Source organism: Cydia splendana, chromosome 22 (genome assembly GCF_910591565.1).
Source record: "Cydia splendana chromosome 22, ilCydSple1.2, whole genome shotgun sequence".
Taxonomy (NCBI): Eukaryota; Metazoa; Arthropoda; class Insecta; order Lepidoptera; family Tortricidae; genus Cydia; species Cydia splendana.
The window spans coordinates 1,296,551-1,319,747 of NC_085981.1; the positions used below are offsets into that span (position 1 = coordinate 1,296,551).

The following is a 23,197-nucleotide window of genomic DNA, read 5'->3' on the forward strand; positions in this document are numbered from 1 at the left end:
ACTTGCCGAAACCTAAACTTCGGTCGAACATGTTATGAACTACATGCGACTTGCTGTAAGGTAGATATTATACGTATAATCTGCGGTTATAGCCTCCTGAGGCCCAGCCATACAAATGAAAAATCCAAAAGTTGCCACAGAAATTTGAGCCTATAGTGTAGGTGTAGGAAATAGAGTTGATTTTGCGTTGTTGGAAAATTGAACGAAACAAAGCAAAAGCGACTCTGTTCCAGTTGAATAGGATTTAAATTTCATAGAACTGAAGAGGTACTATAGGTAGGACCTTGGGCCTTAGGAGGATAGGGCGTCCGCTAGCTGGCGCGGGTGCACGGACACAGAATAAATAATAGTATTAGGTACAGAAGACTCACTCTCTAACAAAACGCGTCTGTTACGATCAGCACAGATATGGCCGCTAGGTGGCGACAGCGCCACGCGCGGCTTATGGCAAACCCCAAAATTGGGGCCGAACGTATGTACTTTTAGCTACCTGTAGCAAAGCGACGAAATCGCGGAGTCACCACGCCACGCTTTGCACGTTGCGGGCGCACGCACGCAGGTGCCATTGTAGTTAAAATCCGTCGCTCGCGCCCGCGCTAGTTCGCATTTCGCCCGAGGAGTCAATAAATTATCTAATATTTACCTAAAACACGTTTATCTTCTGTAATATTATCATTTTCATTTGCATCAGTATAAACAAAACTAACGGTTACAAGAAATAATACAACGCGTAAGATATACATTTTCGCAACTATTGTGACACTTCATGACCTAGTAGAGTAGCTTAGAAAAATGTTCGTGATAAGGTTTTTAATATTTGATGTTTCCACTTCATACTTTGTATTTTTTTAATGTAAATGCATGTACAGTCAACAATACTATTCGCTTAGCACCTTTGCATACACACTTCTATTCTGGGGGGGTCACTTTTCCCTGCAGCTAACTGTACATGTCCCACTTAACAAATACAATGTTTATGATAAAAAAAATGATAACAAAGAACAAAAACCCGGCCAAGTGCGAGTCTGACTCGGGCACGAAGGTTTGTTGTATGGGAGACCCACTTAAATATTTACTATAATAAATAAATAAAAATAAAAACAAATATATTCTGCTTTTAGTATTTGGTGTTATAGCGGGAACAGCAATACATCATCTGTTAAATTTTCAACTGCCTAGCTATCACGGTTCATGAGATACAGCCTGGTGACAGACAGACAGATGAACAGACAGACAGACGGAAAGCAGAGTCTTAGTAATAGGGTCCCGTTTTTACCCTTTGGGTACGGAACCCTAAAAAGGTACTTCAAAACTCTTGTGCCTTCATGTGTGTCCTTTTAACCTACAAAATTAACCCGTTTTCACTGAAGTGTTATAAGTTTAATATTTGTTGCAGGCGCTCAAGGCATACCTCAGCAGTCCGGGTTCTACTGGAAGGGAGTATGGCTTCCGCTCTGCGTCACGTTTGAACCGGGTACCGCCAAGTCCGTATAGTAAGTGCCCCAGTTGACCATTCGTAATCATGATTGCGACGCTACCAGTTGGTTATACTCGTATCCTCCTAAGGCCCAAGGTCCTACCTATAGTACTTAATCATTTCGATGAAATTTAAACCATATTAAAATAGGAATAGAGTTGCAATTGTTTTGTTTAGTTCAATTTTCAAACAAAACAAACTCAACTCTATTCCCTGCAGGATAGGTTCAAATTTCAGTGGCAAATTTGTATGGCTGGGCCTTAGGAGGAGAACTACATTAACTACTACTTATTGACACAAGACCAGACGATTCAACGGAGCCACGCTGTTTTGTCGCCTAAATAGTGTTTCGTTTTTTAGGGTTCCGTACCCAAAAGGTAAAACGGGACCCTATTACTAAGACTTCGCTGTCCGTCCATCCGTCCGTCTGTCTGTCACCAGGCTGTATCTCACGAACCGTGAGACAGTTGAAATTTTCACAGATGATGTATTTCTGTTGCCGCTATAACAACAAATACTAAAAACAGAATAAAATAAAGATTTAAACGGGGCTCCCATATAACAAACGTGATTTTTGACCAAAGTTAAGCAAGGTCGGGCGTGGTCAGTACTTGGATGGGTGACCGTTTTTTTTTGCATTTTTTTTCCGTTTTTTTTTTTCATTATGGTACGGAACCCTTCGTGCGCGAGTCCGACTCGCACTTGCCCGGTTTTTATGTCTATAAAATGCATTTGTATGTTAGTCTGTAAGGTATTTGTAATATGGGCCTTGTTGCCTGATTTAAATTTTTAAATAAATAAATAAACAAATAATATATCATACATAAACATGAAATTCTAAACGTCATTTTAACTTTAGAATTCTTATCCTTATATTATTTTCCCATTTATTCCTTTTGCCTGCCTCTAAATTGCAACAAAAATAAGTACCGATGTAGTGCATAATTATTTTCCATCGTATTTTCACGGAAACTTACGGACGTGTTTGCTGTTTCAGTCAGTACAAAAAATACTTACTAATTTAATGTTATGCTTCTACTGTATGTATTAAATTCAAACACAATAGGGTATTATACTGTATTTAAAATAAATTATTTTACACCATGCATGAAATAAAGCACCAGATAATTATTAGAAAAACACAGATAGGAGTTATTTTTAAACACAAGTTTTATTTAATAAATCGGATAGAAATATAAAAAGTAGGTGAGTTGACAGTGACGTCACGATGTAATGTTTCATATCAATTCCATATTAGCAAATCGTTTTGACAGTTCTAAAAAAGTAACTGATTTGACTAGTAGGAAAATACCCTATTGACATTGTTTATGTATAAATACCTTGTATCTTGTACTGATATTGACTGAAATAGCAAGACACGTTCGTACGTTTCCGTGAAAATACGATGGAAAACAATTATGCACTACATCGGTACTATGTTTATTTCACCACTGAAACCTAACTAATCCTTGTTTTATTTCTCCAGTTTAGAAATGCTGGACCGCAACGAAGCACCCACAATACAGGACGGCTACGGGATTTCCGTCGCGTACGCGTGCCTCATGGAAATAATTAGATCTATCGCTATCACTGTTGAAGGGGACGAGTATTTCAGGTTAGTGAAAGAGATAAGCTTTAAGATTAAACTACCTATTTATACCCTCTGAAAAACAAATAAGACATATTAAGCGAGAGACAAGTTTGTCGCCGACGACGAGAGACTTTGACCAAAGTAGATACAGATAAAAAGCGAATAAGACGAATAAGGAACGAGTGACAAAATACAGAACGATACGAAAGAAGATATAAACGAAAAACTAATGAGATCTGGCGGTCTAGCATAAGGTGCGTTCTCGCACGCGAGACTACACTCGAAGTCGCGCTTGATGTGTGGAGTCGCGCGCGAGAACGCAAGCTATCATGCTAGCAGGTCAGAGGTGATGATACCGACCAATTGTTTTTATAAATTTTCTACCTTACCACAATAATCACAAAGTCGACTTTATTCCGAGTCAGGGTATGATACGAGTATCAAATTATAAAAATCTTTATCTGATTTATATATTATGCAATTTATTTTAGGTTGCAAGAACTATATGCCGAGTTGCCGAACGAAAGCGAAGAGAAGGAAATTAACTCGAATAAAAATGGCAACCACGAGAAAGGTATTTATTTATTTGTTAGCCTGTTATGTCCCACTGCTGGGCAAAGGCCTCCTTCTCATGCGCGAGAGGGCTTGGCCTATAGTCCCCACGCTAGCCCAATGCGGATTGGGGACTTCACACACACCTTTGAATTGAAAGAAGGTTTCATCACGAACGATGTTTTCCTTCACCGAAAAGCTAGTGGTGAATATCAAATGACATTTCGTACATAAGTTCCGAAAGACTCATTGGTACGAGCCAGGATTTGAAAAAAAAAATGAAAATGTTTTTTTTTATTTCAGGCAACTAGTGGCCCATACATAAATACCTTAAAACTAAGCATACATATCATAAAAATATATTTTAAAACTAAACACTATAAATCACATTATGGTTGCGAAGCAGTTCGCAACCCCGCAGTGTCTGGGAGCCGGCCGCGGAACCGCCGAAACTTGACACCCTTCGGCCAAAACTCCTCCTTGGTGAAGGTCGCTTAGATGTTCAGTCGGAACGCTCACCACAAACGAATTAAAATTCGCATTGTGTCGAGATTCCAACTTCGCGACCCTCAGGATGAATCCGGTCTTCGTTTTCACATACTTTACGATGTGATCGACCTTCGAACCTTCTTATTAAAATTGAAATCTAGAAAGTAAGGTTGATTATTGCAGCAGTTTCTCATGTAACGGTGATTTCAGAAACAAAGAGTGAAACCAAAGAAGTGACGAACAACGATCACAGCGAGAATTCCGACCAGAACTCCAACGTGGTGGAGCCGATTATTGAAGACGTCGAGGACAAGGAGAGGCAGCTCAAGTTGCAGGTTCGTTTTTAACGATATATTCATAAAACTGAACTTGAACTTTTTATGATTGGGTCCTTTATAGGTTAATTTAATTCTTATACTGTATTTATAAGTACTAATTTATTTAATTAGTAATTACCTCCTTAATTCTAATGTTGTTTTGCCTATGTAATTGAATTACTTTTCGATAACAAGGTTTTGATTAATTGTAGTACTTATAAAGGCTTGTGTACACCGGATACGTATGCGGAACTTGCACGTGAACGTTTGATGAGACACGATTTGGAAGGTTATATACACGGTGGCTAAAAAATAACTGCATTCCCGTTGCCAGGGAGGTTTTGGGATTATACTAAGCAACTTTTACTATGGAACCAACCCCGACATCGCGACAAAAAATTTACCCTATGGGAATAGAAAATGGACCAGACCAAAATGTATCAAACAGCCAAATTATTTTTCGTGATTTCGGGGTTAGTTCCATAGTAAAAGTTGCTCAGTATAATCCCAAAACCTCCCTGGCAACGGGAATGCAGATATTTTTAGCCACCCTGTATGTGGAGGTGATAATATGAAATACGAAACGTCATTTAATATACATATATCTATCACTACACGTTATAAAACAAAGTCCCCCGCCGCGTCTGTCTGTCTGTGTGTTTGTATGTTCGCGATAAACTCAAAAACTACTTTACGGATTTTCATGCGGTTTTCACCTATCAATAGATTGATTCTTGAGGAAGGTTTAGATATATAATTTATTGACCCGTGCGAAGCCGGGGCGGATCGCTAGTCGCTTATAGACGTGATTCGAATGGTTGCCGCAATTGAATAAGTACCTATATTGAAATCTACGTTAGTACAGAGTCTAAAGAAACAAGGTAAAGTAAAAGCAAGGCAAAGTAAAGGTTGTCTGGAAGAGATCGCTTTTTAGCGATAAGACCGCCTGTTAACCTAGTCTTAAGCTTGTATTTCACTTTTTTATTTATTTTTTATTTAACTTTATGGCGAAATAAAGGATATTTACTTACTAAACCATAATCATAATCATAATACATATATTTATTGTGACTATAGGTATACATAAAAGGTGTTACATTTCATAGGTACTAAAACCATAGCCTACCATCTTAATGGTGTACAATATTTGTTACTTAAAGCTGAAAACATATTTAATGTCAATAAACAACATAATAAGTAGGTATAATAACATAATTACATTTGGCTAAGCATAATAAATTATAACTAAAACTGATTGACAATCGATTTCAAGTAAACAATTTCATTTTATATAATATATGTAATAGTAATTACAAACAGCCTTTATTATTTAAAAAATCGTTAATTGTGTAACATTCTATGCAGTAACCATTCATTTATATGTTTTTTAAATTTGATATCATCAAAGGATTTAAATTCGTCTGGAATACAATTAAATGTTTTAATAGCCATGAAATAAATACTGTTCTTATAGAAGACAGTGCGTGGGCAATGAATACTAGTTAATTTATTATTGTTTCGAAAATTTCTATTATACCTGGCTACTTTTTCAAACAGTTGTGGGTGTTTTTTAACAAACATTGCCACCTCTTTAATATAAAGACATGGTAGTGGTAATATCTTATATCTAATAAACAACGGCCTGCAAGAGTCACGTTAACTAACTTACTACTTACTTTATTTCAGCTTCTAAAATCATCGTGGTGCGGCCTAGTGTGGGGTCTATCAGTTCTGGCGGAGGCGAGCATCGGCGAGCTAGAGAACATTCTGCGTGCCATACAAACTCTGGCCCGAGTTAGCGGAAAGGTACGTTCTATATTAATATCTAGGCAAACTTTAACCTTTTCGACGCCGTGTCAAACAGAAAAGCTGTTTGTCACTCGGACGCCACGTCACCGAAGTGTCAAAACTGAAATTGAACTTTATGCATATGCACGTAGGTCTATGTTGCTCTGTGGTCTGTGACCGATTGATCCGTCTTTGGCGTTGGACCTGCGGTGCGGATATATCGGTCATTGGCGTCCAAAAGGTTAAACCCTTTTTCGCCCAGCGGAGTCAAGGAAAAACATTCAAGATATTTTATTCCGAGTGTGCTACTTTTTTTTAATAACACATCGGTGGCAAACAAGTATACGGCTCGCCTGATGGTAAGCAGTCACCGTAGGCTATAGACTCATGCCACTCCAGGGGCGTTACATGCGCGTTGCCGACCCTAAAAGGTGACGTCCTTCTTGAAGGTACCGTCGAAAACTATAGCCCTTTTCTGACTTGCCGACACGAAAGTGATGCAGTATAGAATGCACTGATTCTTTATCATTTACGTAACGCCTTCGAGTAACACCGGCTTCCGACACGGCGGAAGGGAGGGGCCCAAGCTATATGTTCCCGTACAAATTGTTCTGCGATTTTTTGCGGGGGAAACGTGCACACAGTCGCACTTATCACTCACTACATACAAAATACAATCTGTAATGACGACACAGATACATAGAAACGTCAAAGACAAATCTTGCACATCTCGATCTTTTTATTGTGCACGGACGAGTCACAACACGCACCGCGCTAGTTGTGTGCGTGCACAGTAAAGTTGATCTTGTACCTCAAGAGAGGGAAAATAGTGCGAATGCCGACTCCCTTCCGTGTTGCTCGAAGCGTAACGCAGTAATACTAATATCTGATTAAATGTATCTCATACCTCTTGTCTTATTTTGAACGTAATCCTTTCTCTAAGGTGGGGCACACAGTAGGGCGGGACGCGTGCATCTCCGCGCTGTGCCGCGCCGCGCTGCCCGCGCAGTACTGCGTGCCGGCGCTCGGCGCGCTGCCGTGCCCGTGGCGGCGCGACGCCGCGCCCCACCCGGACCCCGACCACCGCCACCAGGTCGTGTGGGTCGGCACACCGCTGCCGCAGCACGCTCCTGCATCAGGTAAACAGGTGGGGCACACAGTAGGGCGGGACGCGTGCATCTCCGCGCTGTGCCGCGCCGCGCTGCCCGCGCAGTACTGCGTGCCGGCGCTCGGCGCGCTGCCGTGCCCGTGGCGGCGCGACGCCGCGCCCCACCCGGACCCCGACCACCGCCACCAGGTCGTGTGGGTCGGCACACCGCTGCCGCAGCACGCTCCTGCATCAGGTAAACAGGTGGGGCACACAGTAGGGCGGGACGCGTGCATCTCCGCGCTGTGCCGCGCCGCGCTGCCCGCGCAGTACTGCGTGCCGGCGCTCGGCTCTCCTTTTCTAATTTCACTTATTAAATAAGGAGTTCCGCTTGTAATATTAGTTGTAGTTTGTTATGCAATCGGCCCCAGGGGCCCATTTCTCGAACGGTATTAGACTAATATTATTAGTCCACGAACTGTCAAATCGTATGGGTTGCCATAACAACACACTAATAATATTAGACTAATATCGTTCGAGAAATGGGCCCCAGTAGAGAGTGCAGGAGTTACTGGCTGTAGTACTGTCAGAAACCGTAACATTAACATATTCAGGGCCAAGAACCCGACAGTCGGGTACACTGTTCGTAGCGACTACGCGCTCCATACGGCGAAAATGTGGCTACGAGCTACGAGCGTAACCCGTAGCACTTAGTGGCAATGAATGTGTTAATATAACTTGAAATTTGTACAAATAAAATAAATACTATAGCACAATTTTAGACAGATCAACCTAGTCCCACAGGCATTAGGGGTAACGAGGTAGCAGACTCACTTGCATCCGAGGCTCTACAGAACGGAATACCTCTCGATACGGTACCGCACTATACTGATCATCTTCCAAAAGTTAAAACCGACAGTTACATTAAATTTAAATCCTATTTCAATGAGTGCTCAAAAAACAAAGGTATCTGGTACAGGACCATTGTAGACGAACCACCACGCATACCTTGGTTTGCCTCTCGAAACCTCAACAGAAAGGAAATAGTTATCTGTTTTCGAACCCGAACTTATCACGTCCCACTCAACAAATTTAATTTCGTAATGAAAAAAAGAGACGATCCAAACTGTACACGATGCGAGAGAGAGGAGGACCTCCTTCACTTAGTTCTCGAGTGTAAAATCAACGAACAATCTAGGTTGGATCTTTTAAAAGAAACTCGGTGCTCTGCGGGGGATCTCCTCTTCTTCTTCCATCAAATCTTAAGCTCAGGGTTTACTACCGAATATAGTGGTAGATTTTTAAGTTTCATTATACAGTCATTGGACCTTAGATCTGAATATTATAAAAATACTCCTTAAGTAGTAACCCCAATTGTTTTAAGTAACACCTAAAGTTTAAGTTACAATGTTATTATTTTTAAGCCGACTTAATCATAAGATGTATGGCTTTTAAAATAAATAAGATTACAAAAAAAAAAAACCTAGTCCCACAGGAAGGTCAATAAGGCTTGTGCTGTGGGTATTACCCACACATTACCGGCTAGGCTAGGAGGCCATCAAACAGCAGAATACAATTGCCATGTTTGTGTTCTTCCACAGGCCAACAGCAATCATTCGTCATGGTGACCTCCCGCCACGTGACCGCCATGAAGGCCCTGCTGTACGCGGCACAGCGCGACGGCGACAGCATCCAGCAGGCCTGGCTGCCGGTCCTCACCACCCTGCAGCACCTGGTAATGTCCCCCAGTAGTGGTGGTCTCCCGCCACATGACCGCCATGAAGGCCCTGCTGTACGCGGGACAGCGCGACGGAGACAGCATCCAGCAGGCCTGGCTGCCGGTGCTCACCACCCTGCAGCACCTGGTAATGTCCCCCAGTAGTGGTGGACTCCCGCCACGTGACCGCCATGAAGGCCCTGCTGTACGCGGCACAGCGCGACGGCGACAGCATCCAGCAAGCCTGGCTGCCGGTGCTCACCACCCTGCAGCACCTGGTAATGTCCCCCAGTAGTGATGGTCTCCCGCCACGTGACCGCCATGAAGGCCCTGCTGTACGCGGCACAGCGCGACGGCGACAGCATCCAGCAGGCCTGGCTGCCGGTCCTCACCACCCTGCAGCACCTGGTAATGTCCCCCAGTAGTGGTGGTCTCCCGCCACATGACCGCCATGAAGGCCCTGCTGTACGCGGCACAGCGCGACGGCGACAGCATCCAGCAGGCCTGGCTGCCGGAGCTCACCACCCTGCAGCACCTGGTAATGTCCCCCAGTAGTGATGGTCTCCCGCCACGTGACCGCCATGAAGGCCCTGCTGTACGCGGCACAGCGCGACGGAGACAGCATCCAGCAGGCCTGGCTGCCGGTGCTCACCACCCTGCAGCACCTGGTAATGTCCCCCAGTAGTGATGGTCTCCCGCCACGTGACAGCCATGAAGGCCCTGCTGTACGCGGTACAGCGCGACGGCCACAGCATCCAGCAGGCCTGGCTGCCGGTCCTCACCACCCTGCAGCACCTGGTAATGTCCCCCAGTAGTGATGGTCTCCCGCCACGTGACCGCCATGAAGGCCCTGTTGTATGCGGCACAGCGCGACGGTGACAGCATCCAGCAGGCCTGGCTGCCGGTCCTCACCACCCTGCAGCACCTGGTAATGTTCCCATAGCGGCAGTAGTGATGGCACCGACAGCCACTTCACCGCCCTTGATGTCCTTCATGAATTTTAGTAGTAGTGTGGCCAAATAGCATTACATATGTAGTGCATAATTATTTTCCATCGTATTTTTACGGAAACCTACAAACGTCTTGCTATTTCAGTCAGTCTCGGTACGAAAAGTACTGACGTTGACTGAAGTAGCATGACAAATACGAAGGTTTCCGAGAAAATACGATGGAAAACAATTATGCACTACATCTGAACAGAAGTGCAGACTAAAACGGACTGCAGCCAAAAATTGTACGTTTAAAGCGTACTGTTATTTTCAGACTACCCCTAAATGAACATTGACGACTATGTAATTCAAAAACTGGAGATTTCTATTACGGTTGGTTCTTCTCAAAAGTTTACCAACCTCTGTCTGTCATAGTCTATAATATTGAGGCGAAAGAGGTACTTACATTCAAACGAGGCGAAGTATTCTATCTTTACATACTTGCTTACTGTTGTCGTGGCGCGACGACCCGAAGTGGATCTTCGCCTCCGATACAAATCATCGCCAACCGACTAAGTTCGCTAAGGCCACAGAATAAATAATAGTACAAAAGGTTCACTCTCTAACAAAACGCGTCTGTTACGACAGATATGACCGCCAGGTGACGCAAGCGCGAGCAGGCGTCCGTTCCATAGCGGTGCGCGACAACTACTACTGCTAGACACCAAAACTGGTGTGGGCCGCATGTACTTGTAGCGACGCGACGAAATCGCGGAGTGAGCCACGTCTGCTAAAACGGACTCTAGAGGAGAAAGCAAAAGCCTTCAAATCGCCCAAAAATTGTGTGCTAAAAGAACACCTATGTAATTCCAAAAACGGGTGATATATCTACTACGGTCGGTTGACGCTGACCCTGAGCTCGCTAAGGCATACTGGGCCTTTATTAAATATAGTTTGTCAAAGGACTGTCTCATTTCAAACATAGACAGAGAGAATCATACTATCTTTGTCTTACACTAGTACTAGCACCCAAAAGAAAAGGATGAGTATGGTTTTCCTGGTTTTTACTGACTGCCAAATTGGTTTGACCAAATTTATGTGTTGTACTCTCACAGGTATGGATCCTGGGCCTGAAGCCCTCCACCGGCGGATCCATGAAGGCGTCGCGCGCCAGCGCTGACGCCAACGCTGTCATGAGCACCTCCGCTGTCATGGCCGACCTGCCAGGTTCGTTGAACTTTGATCATGTTTGCCAGAGACGCGCATGGTACGATCAATCACTTATAAATAACACAAAGTCCCCCGCCTCGTCTGTCTGTTTGTGTGTTTGTTTGCGATAAACTCAAAAACTACTGAACGGATTTTCATGCGGTTTTCACCTATCAATAGAGTGATTCTTGAGGAAGGTTTAAGTGTATAATTTGTCAAGGCTTTGTTTAAATTGCTTGAACTACCCGTGCGAAGCCGGGGCGGGTCGCTAGTAGACGATAAACGCAACCATATTCCTAGGTACCTAGTTTTAATATCTTCGGAATGTGAGCTAACAACAATATTGTTTGCAGCGCTGTCAGCAATGCTGTCAGGAGTGTTCGAGTCCTCAAAGAACCTGGACGACGTGGCGTTACACCATCTCATTGATGCGCTTTGTAAACTCAGCAACGAGGCTATGGAACTCGCTTATTCCAACAGGGTAAGTTACTGAGCCAGACGGGAGCCGGACAACTTTGAAAAGCGCATTATGGTTGGCATGGTGGATGGAGGATGGGGTAGTGGACATCCACCAACCCGCTGGGTGGACATTGTAAATAAGGCCTGCCAGGGATCTACACAGGCGCCTATTATTAGGAAGGCGGAAAATCGTGCAGAATGGAGAGCCTTGGTGCACAAAATAACGACCTCATGTGGTCGCGAGGAAGTAGTAGAATTTACTGAGAAATTCCACCATGGAAAGGATATACAATTCTTCCGTTTCGATCCTTTCGAGGATCTTCTTCACAGAGCACCGACAGCACTGCCTTTACTGTTCGAGCGTAGGGCTAGAGAAAGTTACTATCGATTGAATATCCTCAAGTTATTGGACTACTTCTTAGGGATAAGTTCGCCTTTGTACTTCTTACTAATTGTATGTTATTTTTAATATGTCTTTTTGTACAATAAAGAGTTTACTACTACTACTACTACTACTTCTTGGATATTAGAGGACACAATTCAAATAATCAATTTCTACCGGTTCAGCCCTAATTACCCGAATAACTTTAACTATAAAATGAAAACGTGGTTAAAATATTTCAGGCCGCGTAGCCAACATGCCAATCGCTAACGCTCCGTAGCGATCGAAACGCAACTGTCACTGTCGCACTAATATGGAAGAGTGATAGAGAGACACAAAGCGTTTTGTTGTCGTAGCGATAGCGATTGTCACCTTGGCTAGGCAGGTTATACGAGTCCATTCTTTAAATGAACCCTTTACCAGGCTAAGGGATATATATTTCCCACATACGGCGCTTCAAACATGCGATCTATTTTCGATGAGTAAGACTGGCATTCTATTGTCATTTCTGAAATGTCAGCCTGCTAAAAGGTTAACACCTATTAAAAAACCGGCTAAGTGCGAGTCGGACTCGCGCACGAAGGGTTCCGTACCATTACGCAAAAAACGGCAAAAAAAATCACGTTTTTTGTATGGGAGCCCCACTTAAATATTTCTTTTATTTTCTGTTTTTAGTGTTTGTTGTTATAATGGCAACAGAAATATATCATCTGTGAAAATTTCAACTGCCTAGTTATCACGGTTCATGAGATACAGCCTGGTGACAGACAGACAGACGGACAGAGGAGTCTTAGTAATAGGATCCCGTTTTTATCCCTTTGGATACGGAACGCTAAAAAGTCTAGGAGTAATAATAATGTATTATTCCAGGAGCCATCATTGTTTGCGGTCGCCAAGCTTCTAGAAACAGGCCTCGCTAATATGCACAGGATAGAAGTCATGTGGAGACCCATCACCAATCATCTTTTAGAAGTAAGTACCTATATGTTCATTTTATATATTGTGGAAATAGGCGGAGCCCTGGAGCAGAAACATAGCAGACCCCCAACACAGATCGACGAACTGCCGGTTGTTGGTGAGACCATTGAGGATGTCCAGCATTGGAAGTTTGTAGCCTAATGTGATAATACTAATGTGTATTTTGCCTACGAATGTCTGCTCATTTAGGCCCAGTTGCACCAACCACATTTAACAGACAGATTAACGTCAAACAGCAGGGAAGTATGAAATATCCCATACAAATAAATTTAGGGAACGCTTTAACGGTGACAGACGGTTTGGTGCCAACGAGACTTTGTCTTAGGTATAATTTATTATGTATTGTTAAATTGTATCTATCTTGCAGGTATGCCAACATCCCCACATACGAATGCGAGAGTGGGGCGTGGAGGCCATCACGTATTTGGTCCAGGCCGCATTCCAGTACCACCACAATAACCCGCACCTTGTCAATGAGGTTGGTATTATGCTTCTAACCAGGGACCGTTACCGGTATACCTAAAAATCTAAATAATACATAGCATTCGCAATATTTCTCTGATATTCTAGAATGATATTTAGGTAAGGACAATGAGTTGTCAGATTAGCTAATTAAAATGCAATAAACAACCGATATACCGAAATTGCATACCGGTTAATTTGTATGAAACAAATACCGGTATTCGGTCCCTGCTTCAAACTGTACATATTAAATGACTGATTTTTTTGTAATCCATACCAATTTTTTTAAATTTGCCGCAGAGTATATTTTTAAATTTTTCTTCAGGCTCGAGAACGCCTCCTGTTAGAACCTCTATCAGAGTTATGCGCTGTCCGGCACTGCGACGTGCGAGCGAGACAGCTAGAGTGCGCAGCTCGACTGCTCCACTCACGCGGGGAACAGCTCGGCGCAGCCTGGCCGCTCATGATGGAGATCATCTCTGCCATATCCTCGCAACACAGGTGAGAAAATAGCGTACAAGATTGTATCCCTGTTCAAGTGATTCTGAAGCCTCACAGCCAAGGGTTTTAAGTTAGCGCGAGCAGTCTGAATTCTAAGTATTGTTACGGACTGACAATTTAGAGTTAAGATATTCAAATTGACGCACATAACAGCAAAGGCCTGACCTCTAAGCTTTAACTTTTGCTTCGTCTGGTTCGCTAAAACGGTATGCCATATTGGCTATTTATTAGCTAGCTCGGCAAACTCAAATAAGTAGGACAAAAAACTATTCTTCACTGTTCCTTTTTGGTATGATAGAAGACGGTACATAACAGTCGGAGGCTGAGAGCCACTAACAGCCACCCTTTGCCAAATCACAGTTCATATCTTCCTCGCGTTATCCTGGCATTTTGCCACGGCTCACGAGAGCCTGGGTCCGCTTGACAACTAATCCCAAGAATTGACGTAGCGACTGCCAACTGACCTTCCAATCCAGAGCACAGTGTTTTATAGAAGCCAAATAAGTGACATCCTCATTTTATTTCAAATTACTGAAGTTTAGATCATTACAAATGCGAGACTAAAACTCCCGCGTGTCCAATTTGCGTAGTTTTGTGTAATAATTTTTTGAAAATCGTGTTTTAGGCACCCGGATATTACGAAAAACTTAAAAAAAATTGCAAATAGTTTTATGAACTTTCCGTTGTTTAGTACTATTGGATAAACCGTTCGAAGACGCAAATTTAGAGGCAATTGTGACATCTCTAGGTATATTGGTTACAAAGATATTAATGAATTTATTGTTATTGGTTTTTATTTTTTTTCTTCCATGTTCCGCCGTAGTAGGAGCCCATATTTGTATGACAGCTTCATTTATACGTCTTCTATCTACACTATTTTTAACAAGACCTAATTCCGTGGAAGATTGAATTTAAAGCCAATTAAAATTTTCGGTCAGGGCTGCCACTACCAATAGCCGGGTTCACCCGGATATAATATTAACGCTGTATACACAGTATAGCACTTTTATGGGTGGTAAAAATAAACTTTAATATGTTAATAAAAACCTACACATATATGAAATAATAAGTTTTTTTAAGATTTAGTAATTTATTAGCTATAGATAACTTACAAATTCTTCCTCTTTATAATTAGGGTAGATAATATTTACATTTTGGTCGTTACCTGTATGACAGTCGACTACAAAGAGACGTATACAATTTTGGACCTCATTACCATGCAGTAAGGTGAAACACTGCTGTATATATCTGTTTTTAATCGGCTCATCAGGTCGGGTCATCATTTTCTACTTCGAGGCTCTCTGCCCCATCTTGCACCTCGTAATAACTGTCGTCTGGACAGAACTCGGATGTTGGTGTTGGGATTTCCTCCTGAGATTCCTGTGCCTGTGGTGATTGCGGTGCTTTCAATAAAGCTACTGCGGCAGATGGTAGGGGACGTTTTTTAATATATTTTATTCTCTGTGACATCCGTTGTTCGGAAATTACTGGATCTGATGAGACTAGTGCTCTGTGAAACAAATCAGACATTGTTTTTATCCTATCCGATTTCCGAGTATGGTGTTCTCGATCGTGACGCCTATATTTGTTCCTTGCTCGGAAAGCATACCAACTGGAACAGACGAGTTTCGAATGATTGCAGCGCCATGGGCCAAAACTTTATGTATGGTGACTGTCATAGGACACCAATTGTAAGTATTGACATATTTTTGGGCTAGTTCTTTACAAAAATTGTCAAACTTCTCTGCGTTTATTGGAAGACCACTCGACAATACAACTAGAACTGTGTGGAGATCGTCCAGAAGCCACTTCTCTAAGCCTAAAAATCAAAAATTTCTCTCAATAATTCTTTTTTAAGCCTTGGCGATCCAAACGGCGATTCAGAATCCACAGGCATCACCGGTATACTTTTAAAATTCAGTATCTCTTCTAAGTCCATATCAGCATCTGAAACAAAAAATATATTGAAACGTACTGCCCTAAATTTAAATTCCAATTATTAAATGTTTAAAAATTAAATTAAATTAGGGTCAAGTACGAGTTGGAGTTGCACATCGAGGATGCGTGTCATCGTACACTGTATGACATGGTAAAATTTATTTAGACCCTTCGTAAGCGAACCCGACTCTCACTTGCCTGATAGGTAGTGTCTGTATAGGCAGTCAGTTCTCGAAGCTGTGGGATCACATTTTCTTCCATATGAACTCGAAACCAGATATCCCCAAGAAAATGGCGTATAAATAAAAATACCGAAGTGCCAACCCTAGCGGCCGGATAACCCGGATATAAAGTGTTTCGATGATTACTAGAATGTTCCACGGAATTAGGTCTTGTAAAAAATAGGGTGGATAGAAGACATATAAATGAAGCTGTCATACAAATATGGGCTCCTACTACGGCGGAACATGGAAGAAAAAAAATGAAAACCATAAACAATAAATTCATTAATATCTTTAAAACCAATATACCTAGAGAAGTCACAATTGCCACTAAATTTGCGTCTTTGAACGGTTTATCCAATGGCACTAAACAACGGAACGTTTACAAAATAATTTGCAAATTATTAACGTTTTTCGTAAAATCCGCGGGCCTAAAACACGATCTTCAAAGATTTATTACACAAACTATGCAAATTGGACACGCGGGAGTTTTAGTCTCGCATTTGTAATGATCTAAACTTCAGTAATTTGCAATAAAATGAGGATGTCACTTTTTTGGCTTCTATAAAACACTGTGCAGAGGGGAAACTAGGCCTTAATAGGATTAGTCCGGTTTCCTCTCGATGTTTTCCTTCACCGAAAAGCGACTGGCCAAATTATAGTTATGCGCACTAATCATGTTTCAGTGAGCAACTGATCCGCTCAGCCTTTCAATGCGCCCAAGTGGTCGCCGGCGACTTACTGGGCTGCGCCGGCCCGCGCTGCCTCCGCCGGGTCCTCACCGCCGCCGCCGCCTTCGCCCTGCAGACCCGCGACCTCAACATCAGCCTCACGGCCGTCGGCCTCATGGTGAGACACAAGTACTAGCAGATCTTCTACTATCATGTTCTGCTTTGCAGCTCGGCCTTCGGCTTTGTATAGCGTGGTGCGAACTGACGCTTCGAGCCTTCGGCCTTATGCGAAGCTTGGCCTTTGGTCTCGCGCGGATCTCCAAATGCAGTGGCGTAACACCAACCAACCGAGGCCTGTAACAAATTCATCTCATGGGAGCAATGAGGGCCTGTGCTAACAGCTTCTAGGTCAAAATGGGGTTCCTATTGGACATGGAGCCCATGACATTTTGTCTGCTTTGCAACCCTATAGTTACGCCACCGGCCGATCGGATACTCGGACCGTCAGCCTTATGCAGAGTGTTACCTACTTGTTCAGCGATTGATAATTTCATGATCCTAAAGTTCTGATTCAGAATGTCTTATCCACAGTGGAACATATCAGATTACCTGTACCACAACCGGGACAAATTAACAGCAGCACTAGCGAACGACGCGGCCATCTGTCCCGAGGTGCCCAACCATGCTGAATTGCCCCCATTGGATAAACTATGGATGTGTCTCTACATCAGACTGAGTAAGTGTATATTAAAGTCGTAGCATGCTATGTGGCCTTTAGGCATAGCTAAATTTAGGTATTTGCATGAAAAATCCACTGCAAAAAAGATGTGTAAAAACCACCCAAGCTTATATGCAAATTTAAGAGATCATTTTATGGGGCTTATCGGGTGGTAAAAAGGTTGATGTATGATCAGCGCTAGGCTTGAGAGAGAATTAGATGGCGAGCGAAGCGAAGAGTCATATTAAAACGAATGGTGCCTAAACATATTTATATGTAAACAAGTATTCGAACATTTACACGAAGATTTATTGAATTTTGTTATTTCTTTGTGTTTTGTAAAAAGTTTCATTATTCCACAACCTCACACTTTTCACTCATCCACGAAGGATTCAAAACTCCGTTTTTCTATCTAGGTGAGCTGTGTACGGAACCGCGAGCACCCGTCCGCCGAGCCGCCAGCCAGACCCTCTTCAGCTGCATCGGCGCCCACGGGACCTTGCTGGGCAAGCCCGCCTGGCGGGCGCTGCTGGCCGTGCTGTTCCCTATGCTGGAGCAGGTCAGTCCTCAAATATGTTAGACTAGCTATTCTCAAAGTGTGCTCCGTGAAGGTCTGACGCCCGGCAACGGAACGGAACGGATTCCGTTGCCGGGCGTCAGACCGTCAACATCTCCTGAGGAGTCTCCGTCAACATCTTCGTAGAGAGGCGAAACAGGTGTCGAGTATTGTTCTTTTGGTGGTGGTTTGTTATATTTATTTTTGCGGTGGGAGGGAGGGTGGTAACATTAATTGCATGTAAAAAATACGCAAGTAAGTATAACGGGTTAGCACTGATTGACTAGCACGTTATCTTTTCGCGGATTAGCAAAGTAATATTTTTATTTTACCAAATTTTTTAGATACACTTTGAGGCAGTATTGAAGCATTTTATGATATTTACGATTGCTTTTTAGAGGTCTTCGACTACTACCACAGCGGCATAATCACATTATATCGGTAACTAGCGACCCGCCCCGGCTTGGCACGGGTTACCCAAAATCTTAACAAATTATATACCGAAACCTTCCTCAAGAATCACTCTATTGATAGGTGGAAACAGCATGAAAATCCGTTCAGTAGTTTTCGAATTTATCGCGAACATACAAACAGACAGATAGTTGGGCGAGCTCGCTCCATTGTAGGCCACGTCTACGCCTCGGCTAGTCTGTGGCCATGAGTAAGCCCATTCATAATTTTAAAAAAAGACAGACGCGGCGGGGGACTTTGTTTTATAAAGTGATAACCGTAATTTATCAGAGCTGTGGTGATCTTTGAAAACTATGATGATGAAACTGCTTTATTAAGCAAAACTTGTGAAAAGTAAGCTTTTATATCAAACCTTTTTTACAGGTCCAAAAACAATCAAACATAGCGAGTTCAGAAAAAGTGGACACCGGCGAGCACATACTTATACATCACACCAGAAACACGGCCCAGAAACAGTGGGCTGAAACACAGGTAATTCCTATAAATTTAAATTAAAAGCAGATCTTCAAATTACGCAAATATACTCAATATTTATTTATTAACAAATTTTTAACATAATAAAAACACTATAGCCGAAAGCCTCAAACGCCGCAAATATGTCACACTAGGTAGTCGCTACATATTTGCGGCGTTTGCTGTGGAAACATTGGGGCCGTGGGGACCTAGCGCGCGTCGCCTCTATGGGGAGCTGTCAAAGCGCCTCATAGAGGCTTCTGGTGATCAGAGGGCTGACTATATTTAGCCCAGCGGATCATTATTGCCATCCGGCGGGGCAATGCGGCCAGCCTTCTGGGCACCCTACCGAACGACTACGACTTGGGTCAAATTTTTTAATTACGAAAAAAGAAAAACAATTTTAGAAATGTTGCAAGCCCGGTTTTACCTTATTGCGGGATTCCTTGACCGTATTTCTTACGAATACAACTAAGAACCTCTCCTCAGGTGCTGACGTTATCAGGGGTGTCGCGAGTGTTCCATTCGCGGTTCCAGCTGCTCGTCACGGTGGGCGATTTCAACAGGTCTTGGGCAGCCCTGCTTGACTACATAACCGACTTTGCGTTAAGGAAGAGTCACGAGGTAAATATGTTATGCCTTATTCCCTATAGGGTATTTTCCTACTAGTCAAATCAGTTACTTTTTAGAACTGTCAAAACGATTTGCTAATATGGAATTTATATGAAGCATTACATCGTGACGTCACGGTCAACTCACCTACTTTTTATATTTCAATCCGATTTATTAAATAGAACTTGTGTTTAAAAATAACTCCTATCTGTGTTTTTAGGGTTCCGTACCCAAAGGGTAAAACGGGACCCTATTACTAAGACTCCGCTGTCCGTCCGTCCGTCCGTCCGTCTGTCACCAGGCTGTATCTCACGAACCGTGATATGATGTATTTCTGTTGCCGCTATAACAACAAATACTAAAAATTACGGAACCCTCGGTGGGCGAGTCCGACTCGCACTTGTCCGGTTTTTCTAATAATTATCTGGTGCTTTATTTCATGCATGGTGTAAAATAATTTATTTTAAATACAGTATAATACCCTATTATACCCGTGGATATGTAAGCATTAATCTTTTAATTGTTTATGAGTAGTTTTTTTTCCACGAATCCTACGATAAGCCGACAAAATCTAATATCTTTTGTGAAATAATATGTGAAGGTAATTTTATATGATGAATGCGTGTTCTTTATCTAATCTTGTGCTTATTTAATTATATACTTGTTTCCCAGGTGTCCGTAGCAGCTCTCAAGTCGTTCCAAGAAGTAGTGTCAGCAGCTGGGCGCGCCGCAGAAGCGGACCCCGACAGCGTCCTACAGAAGCGCGTGTGGAGCAGCGCCTGGACCGCCTGGACCCGGATAGCACAAGCCGTGCCCAACACAGACCCAGGTTAAATATAGTTGTGTCCCCCCAGGTGTAGCAGCACAAGCGACCCTAGCTAGTTACGAGCGTGAGCTCGAATGTGCCTTGCAAAGCTGAACTTACTTTTAAAAATTCTATCGCAGGTGGGGCAGTAAAGTTGACCAGACATATTATAGGTGTAATAGGCCTGATGACAAATTTTGAAAACCCTTTTATTATCGTCGGTACACTTGTATTAGTTCCGAAAAACACTATATTTCAGTTATAGTCATAAGATTTAACATAGATAATTGCATTTTATTATAGCTAGTTTAAACTTCGCGCGGAAACGCCTCGCATGCCATTTGTGACGTCATCATTTAGTTGGTGGTAGGGTGGTAGATATTGTTTACATACTTACAGTTACGAATTTCCCTTGAATCCGAATGATATTGTTAATTCAGCACCATATATTACGATTAGGGATGATAAACACATTACAAAAATTTATCACAATAACTCATTTTACACAAAAACTCTCACACGGTTGCAGTTTAAGATGAATTATTTAGATACATGTAAATTTTGAGTGAAAATCACCGAACGCCGGTTTTACTTTTTAATTTTTCATTTTTTCTAGTTACGACAGCCAACATGGCAATGATAATTCCATTCAGCCAAATAATTAAAAAAGTTTGTTGTTGAAATATAGTATTATTTAGCATTTTATTTAAATAATAACAAATAGATATCTACTTTATATCGTGTAATAATATTTTTTGGACGTAATAAATGTTTAGTGGCGAAATAACATTTTTTTTGCACCTTTCGAACTCTTTGGTGCCCACGTATAGATTTCGGTCAATGAGGTTGTCTATGTTGCTCTAAGAAATATGTTATGGATTGATGACGTCACTGTTTGGAACGTTTCTGATTGGCGTTTCAGTAAAAATGGCCGATTGGAGAATTTTGGACTTTTATTTTATTGAATATATTAATAATCCTTCAGTTTATACTGAGATTGGGCCATTTTTTAGAATCATATTAACATATATGTTTCGTTGAAACCATTATTTCCATGATTCTTTGTTACTTGCAACAGGCCTATTATAGGGGGGTTTCGGCCGGGATTTACGTATCTGACGTTTCGCATCAAGATCAGTGAGACGAGCGTCTTCAAAGTTACTTCCATATATAAGATACCTATACTTCCACTAGAACTTACTTCCAAACCCCCTTATTCATAAACGTTTACTAAAGTTGACAAGCCGATAATAATCGTTTGTCCCTTTCCATCATACTAATACGTCGGAAAGGGATAAACGATTATTATCGGCTTGTCAACTTTAGTAAACGTTTATGAATAAGGGGGAAAGAAGATCACCTTCCTTCTTCTTTTATTTTCTTATTAGATTTGTTTATGATATGACATCCGTCAGTTTGCAATAAATCTGTTTTTGTTAACAGTGCCAGAGGACGGCAAGCCCGTGGACACATACGCGCCTTCACTAAACTTCCTCACGACTCTAGTCCAGATCTTCCCTCTCATCTTCCAGCACATACGACCGACGTGAGTACCTGTTATCATTTAAGTAACATACGTACTTAATAAAGTTTTAATTAAATTAAATTGACTGTAGCTTGTAAAAAATCTTAGTAATAATGTAATAATTATAAATATGAGCCAATGTTTACTGTTGTCAAAGTTTGTATTTTTGGATATTTTGACTTAATGTATTTCGAAAATAAATGTATTAATTTAAAATGTAGAAGTAGGTTTAAGAATCCTGAAAACCTATAAAACGACTACCGTTACGAAACAGTGTGTGTGGTTGCCATTTTAATTCCAAAACGAACATCATTTTCTAACGACTTACCCGCGGAAGAGCTAGCATAAACAGGTGCTGGGTGTGCTTCAACCCTGAGCAGAATACGGGACAGCCCCAATAGAATCCTGGGCATTGTCTCAGAAACGTGGGACAGCCCCCTAATGAGGCACTGGCTCGGTCTGCATGCGCCAGTTCCGTATGTACCGGGTCATAGGTTAAATTAGTTTTGTTTTATTTTTAAATTTTAATGTATTCTTTAGTTTTATATGATGTTAACCCTAATTTTAAGTTTAGCAATAATGATACTAACCCCAATGGACCTAAAGTCTGAAATAAATTATTTTTATTTTATTTTTTATTTTTTTTATAAAATATTGCTCAAAAAACCGATATGCGGTTTTTTGTATTTGTTAACAGGTTCACAGGTGCGGACGTAGAAAAGCTCGGCGCATGTTTGTGTCGCATATGCAGCGTGCAGCCCGCGCCGTGCGCGCTGGACTCGCTGCCCGCCGCCGCGTGCGCGCCCGCCAGCCTGCACGCGCTGCACGCCATCGACACCGTGCATAACGTACGCAGATATAACTAAAATATATATAGGACAATCTTACACAAATTGACCTAGTTCCTCAGTAAGTTCAACAAAGCTTGTGTTGTGGGTACTAGACGACGATACATATAGTAGATAGATAAATAAATACTTTAATACATAAAAAACGTCCATAACTCAGGAACAAATATCTGTGATGAACACACAAATAAATGCCCTTACCAGGATTTGAACCCGGGACCTCCTGCTTCGTAGGCAAGGTCACCACCCACTAGGCTAGGAGGCTGTATTAGTTCGGCCGAAACATGGTTTTTTTATAAAAATCGGTTGGACATTGATATTTATGTATAACCATAGGGTTTTCTCTAATTGAACAACCAATTTAGCTAGAACCCTAAAAGGTTAAACATTCACGGAGCGTGACTGTACAGTCAGCAGCAGAAGTCGCTATACACTCCAGGT

General features: G+C 42.2%; 2 protein-coding genes across 2 annotated transcripts in view; one reads left to right on the forward strand and one right to left on the reverse strand.

Annotated features, from left to right (window-relative positions):
• The window catches only part of LOC134801583 (uncharacterized), a 33,826-nt gene extending 33,039 nt beyond the window's left edge, over positions 1 to 787 (reverse strand). The window contains exon 1 of the mRNA XM_063774199.1: positions 644 to 787. Within this exon, the coding sequence (XP_063630269.1) occupies positions 644 to 743 (100 nt within the window). The 5' untranslated portion in view covers positions 744 to 787. The remainder of the gene's footprint in view (positions 1 to 643) is intronic.
• LOC134801585 (protein MON2 homolog) overlaps positions 1 to 23,197 on the forward strand; it is an 82,603-nt gene that overhangs the window by 44,409 nt on the left and 14,997 nt on the right. The window contains exons 11-30 of the mRNA XM_063774202.1: positions 1,397 to 1,493; positions 2,964 to 3,092; positions 3,560 to 3,642; positions 4,320 to 4,444; positions 6,113 to 6,232; positions 7,158 to 7,557; positions 8,903 to 9,036; positions 11,063 to 11,174; positions 11,510 to 11,637; positions 12,868 to 12,969; positions 13,343 to 13,453; positions 13,763 to 13,938; positions 16,784 to 16,946; positions 17,360 to 17,504; positions 17,903 to 18,045; positions 18,877 to 18,984; positions 19,456 to 19,590; positions 20,251 to 20,407; positions 21,827 to 21,929; positions 22,606 to 22,756. Of these exons, the coding sequence (XP_063630272.1) occupies positions 1,397 to 1,493; positions 2,964 to 3,092; positions 3,560 to 3,642; positions 4,320 to 4,444; positions 6,113 to 6,232; positions 7,158 to 7,557; positions 8,903 to 9,036; positions 11,063 to 11,174; positions 11,510 to 11,637; positions 12,868 to 12,969; positions 13,343 to 13,453; positions 13,763 to 13,938; positions 16,784 to 16,946; positions 17,360 to 17,504; positions 17,903 to 18,045; positions 18,877 to 18,984; positions 19,456 to 19,590; positions 20,251 to 20,407; positions 21,827 to 21,929; positions 22,606 to 22,756 (2,822 nt within the window). The remainder of the gene's footprint in view (positions 1 to 1,396; positions 1,494 to 2,963; positions 3,093 to 3,559; positions 3,643 to 4,319; positions 4,445 to 6,112; positions 6,233 to 7,157; positions 7,558 to 8,902; positions 9,037 to 11,062; positions 11,175 to 11,509; positions 11,638 to 12,867; positions 12,970 to 13,342; positions 13,454 to 13,762; positions 13,939 to 16,783; positions 16,947 to 17,359; positions 17,505 to 17,902; positions 18,046 to 18,876; positions 18,985 to 19,455; positions 19,591 to 20,250; positions 20,408 to 21,826; positions 21,930 to 22,605; positions 22,757 to 23,197) is intronic.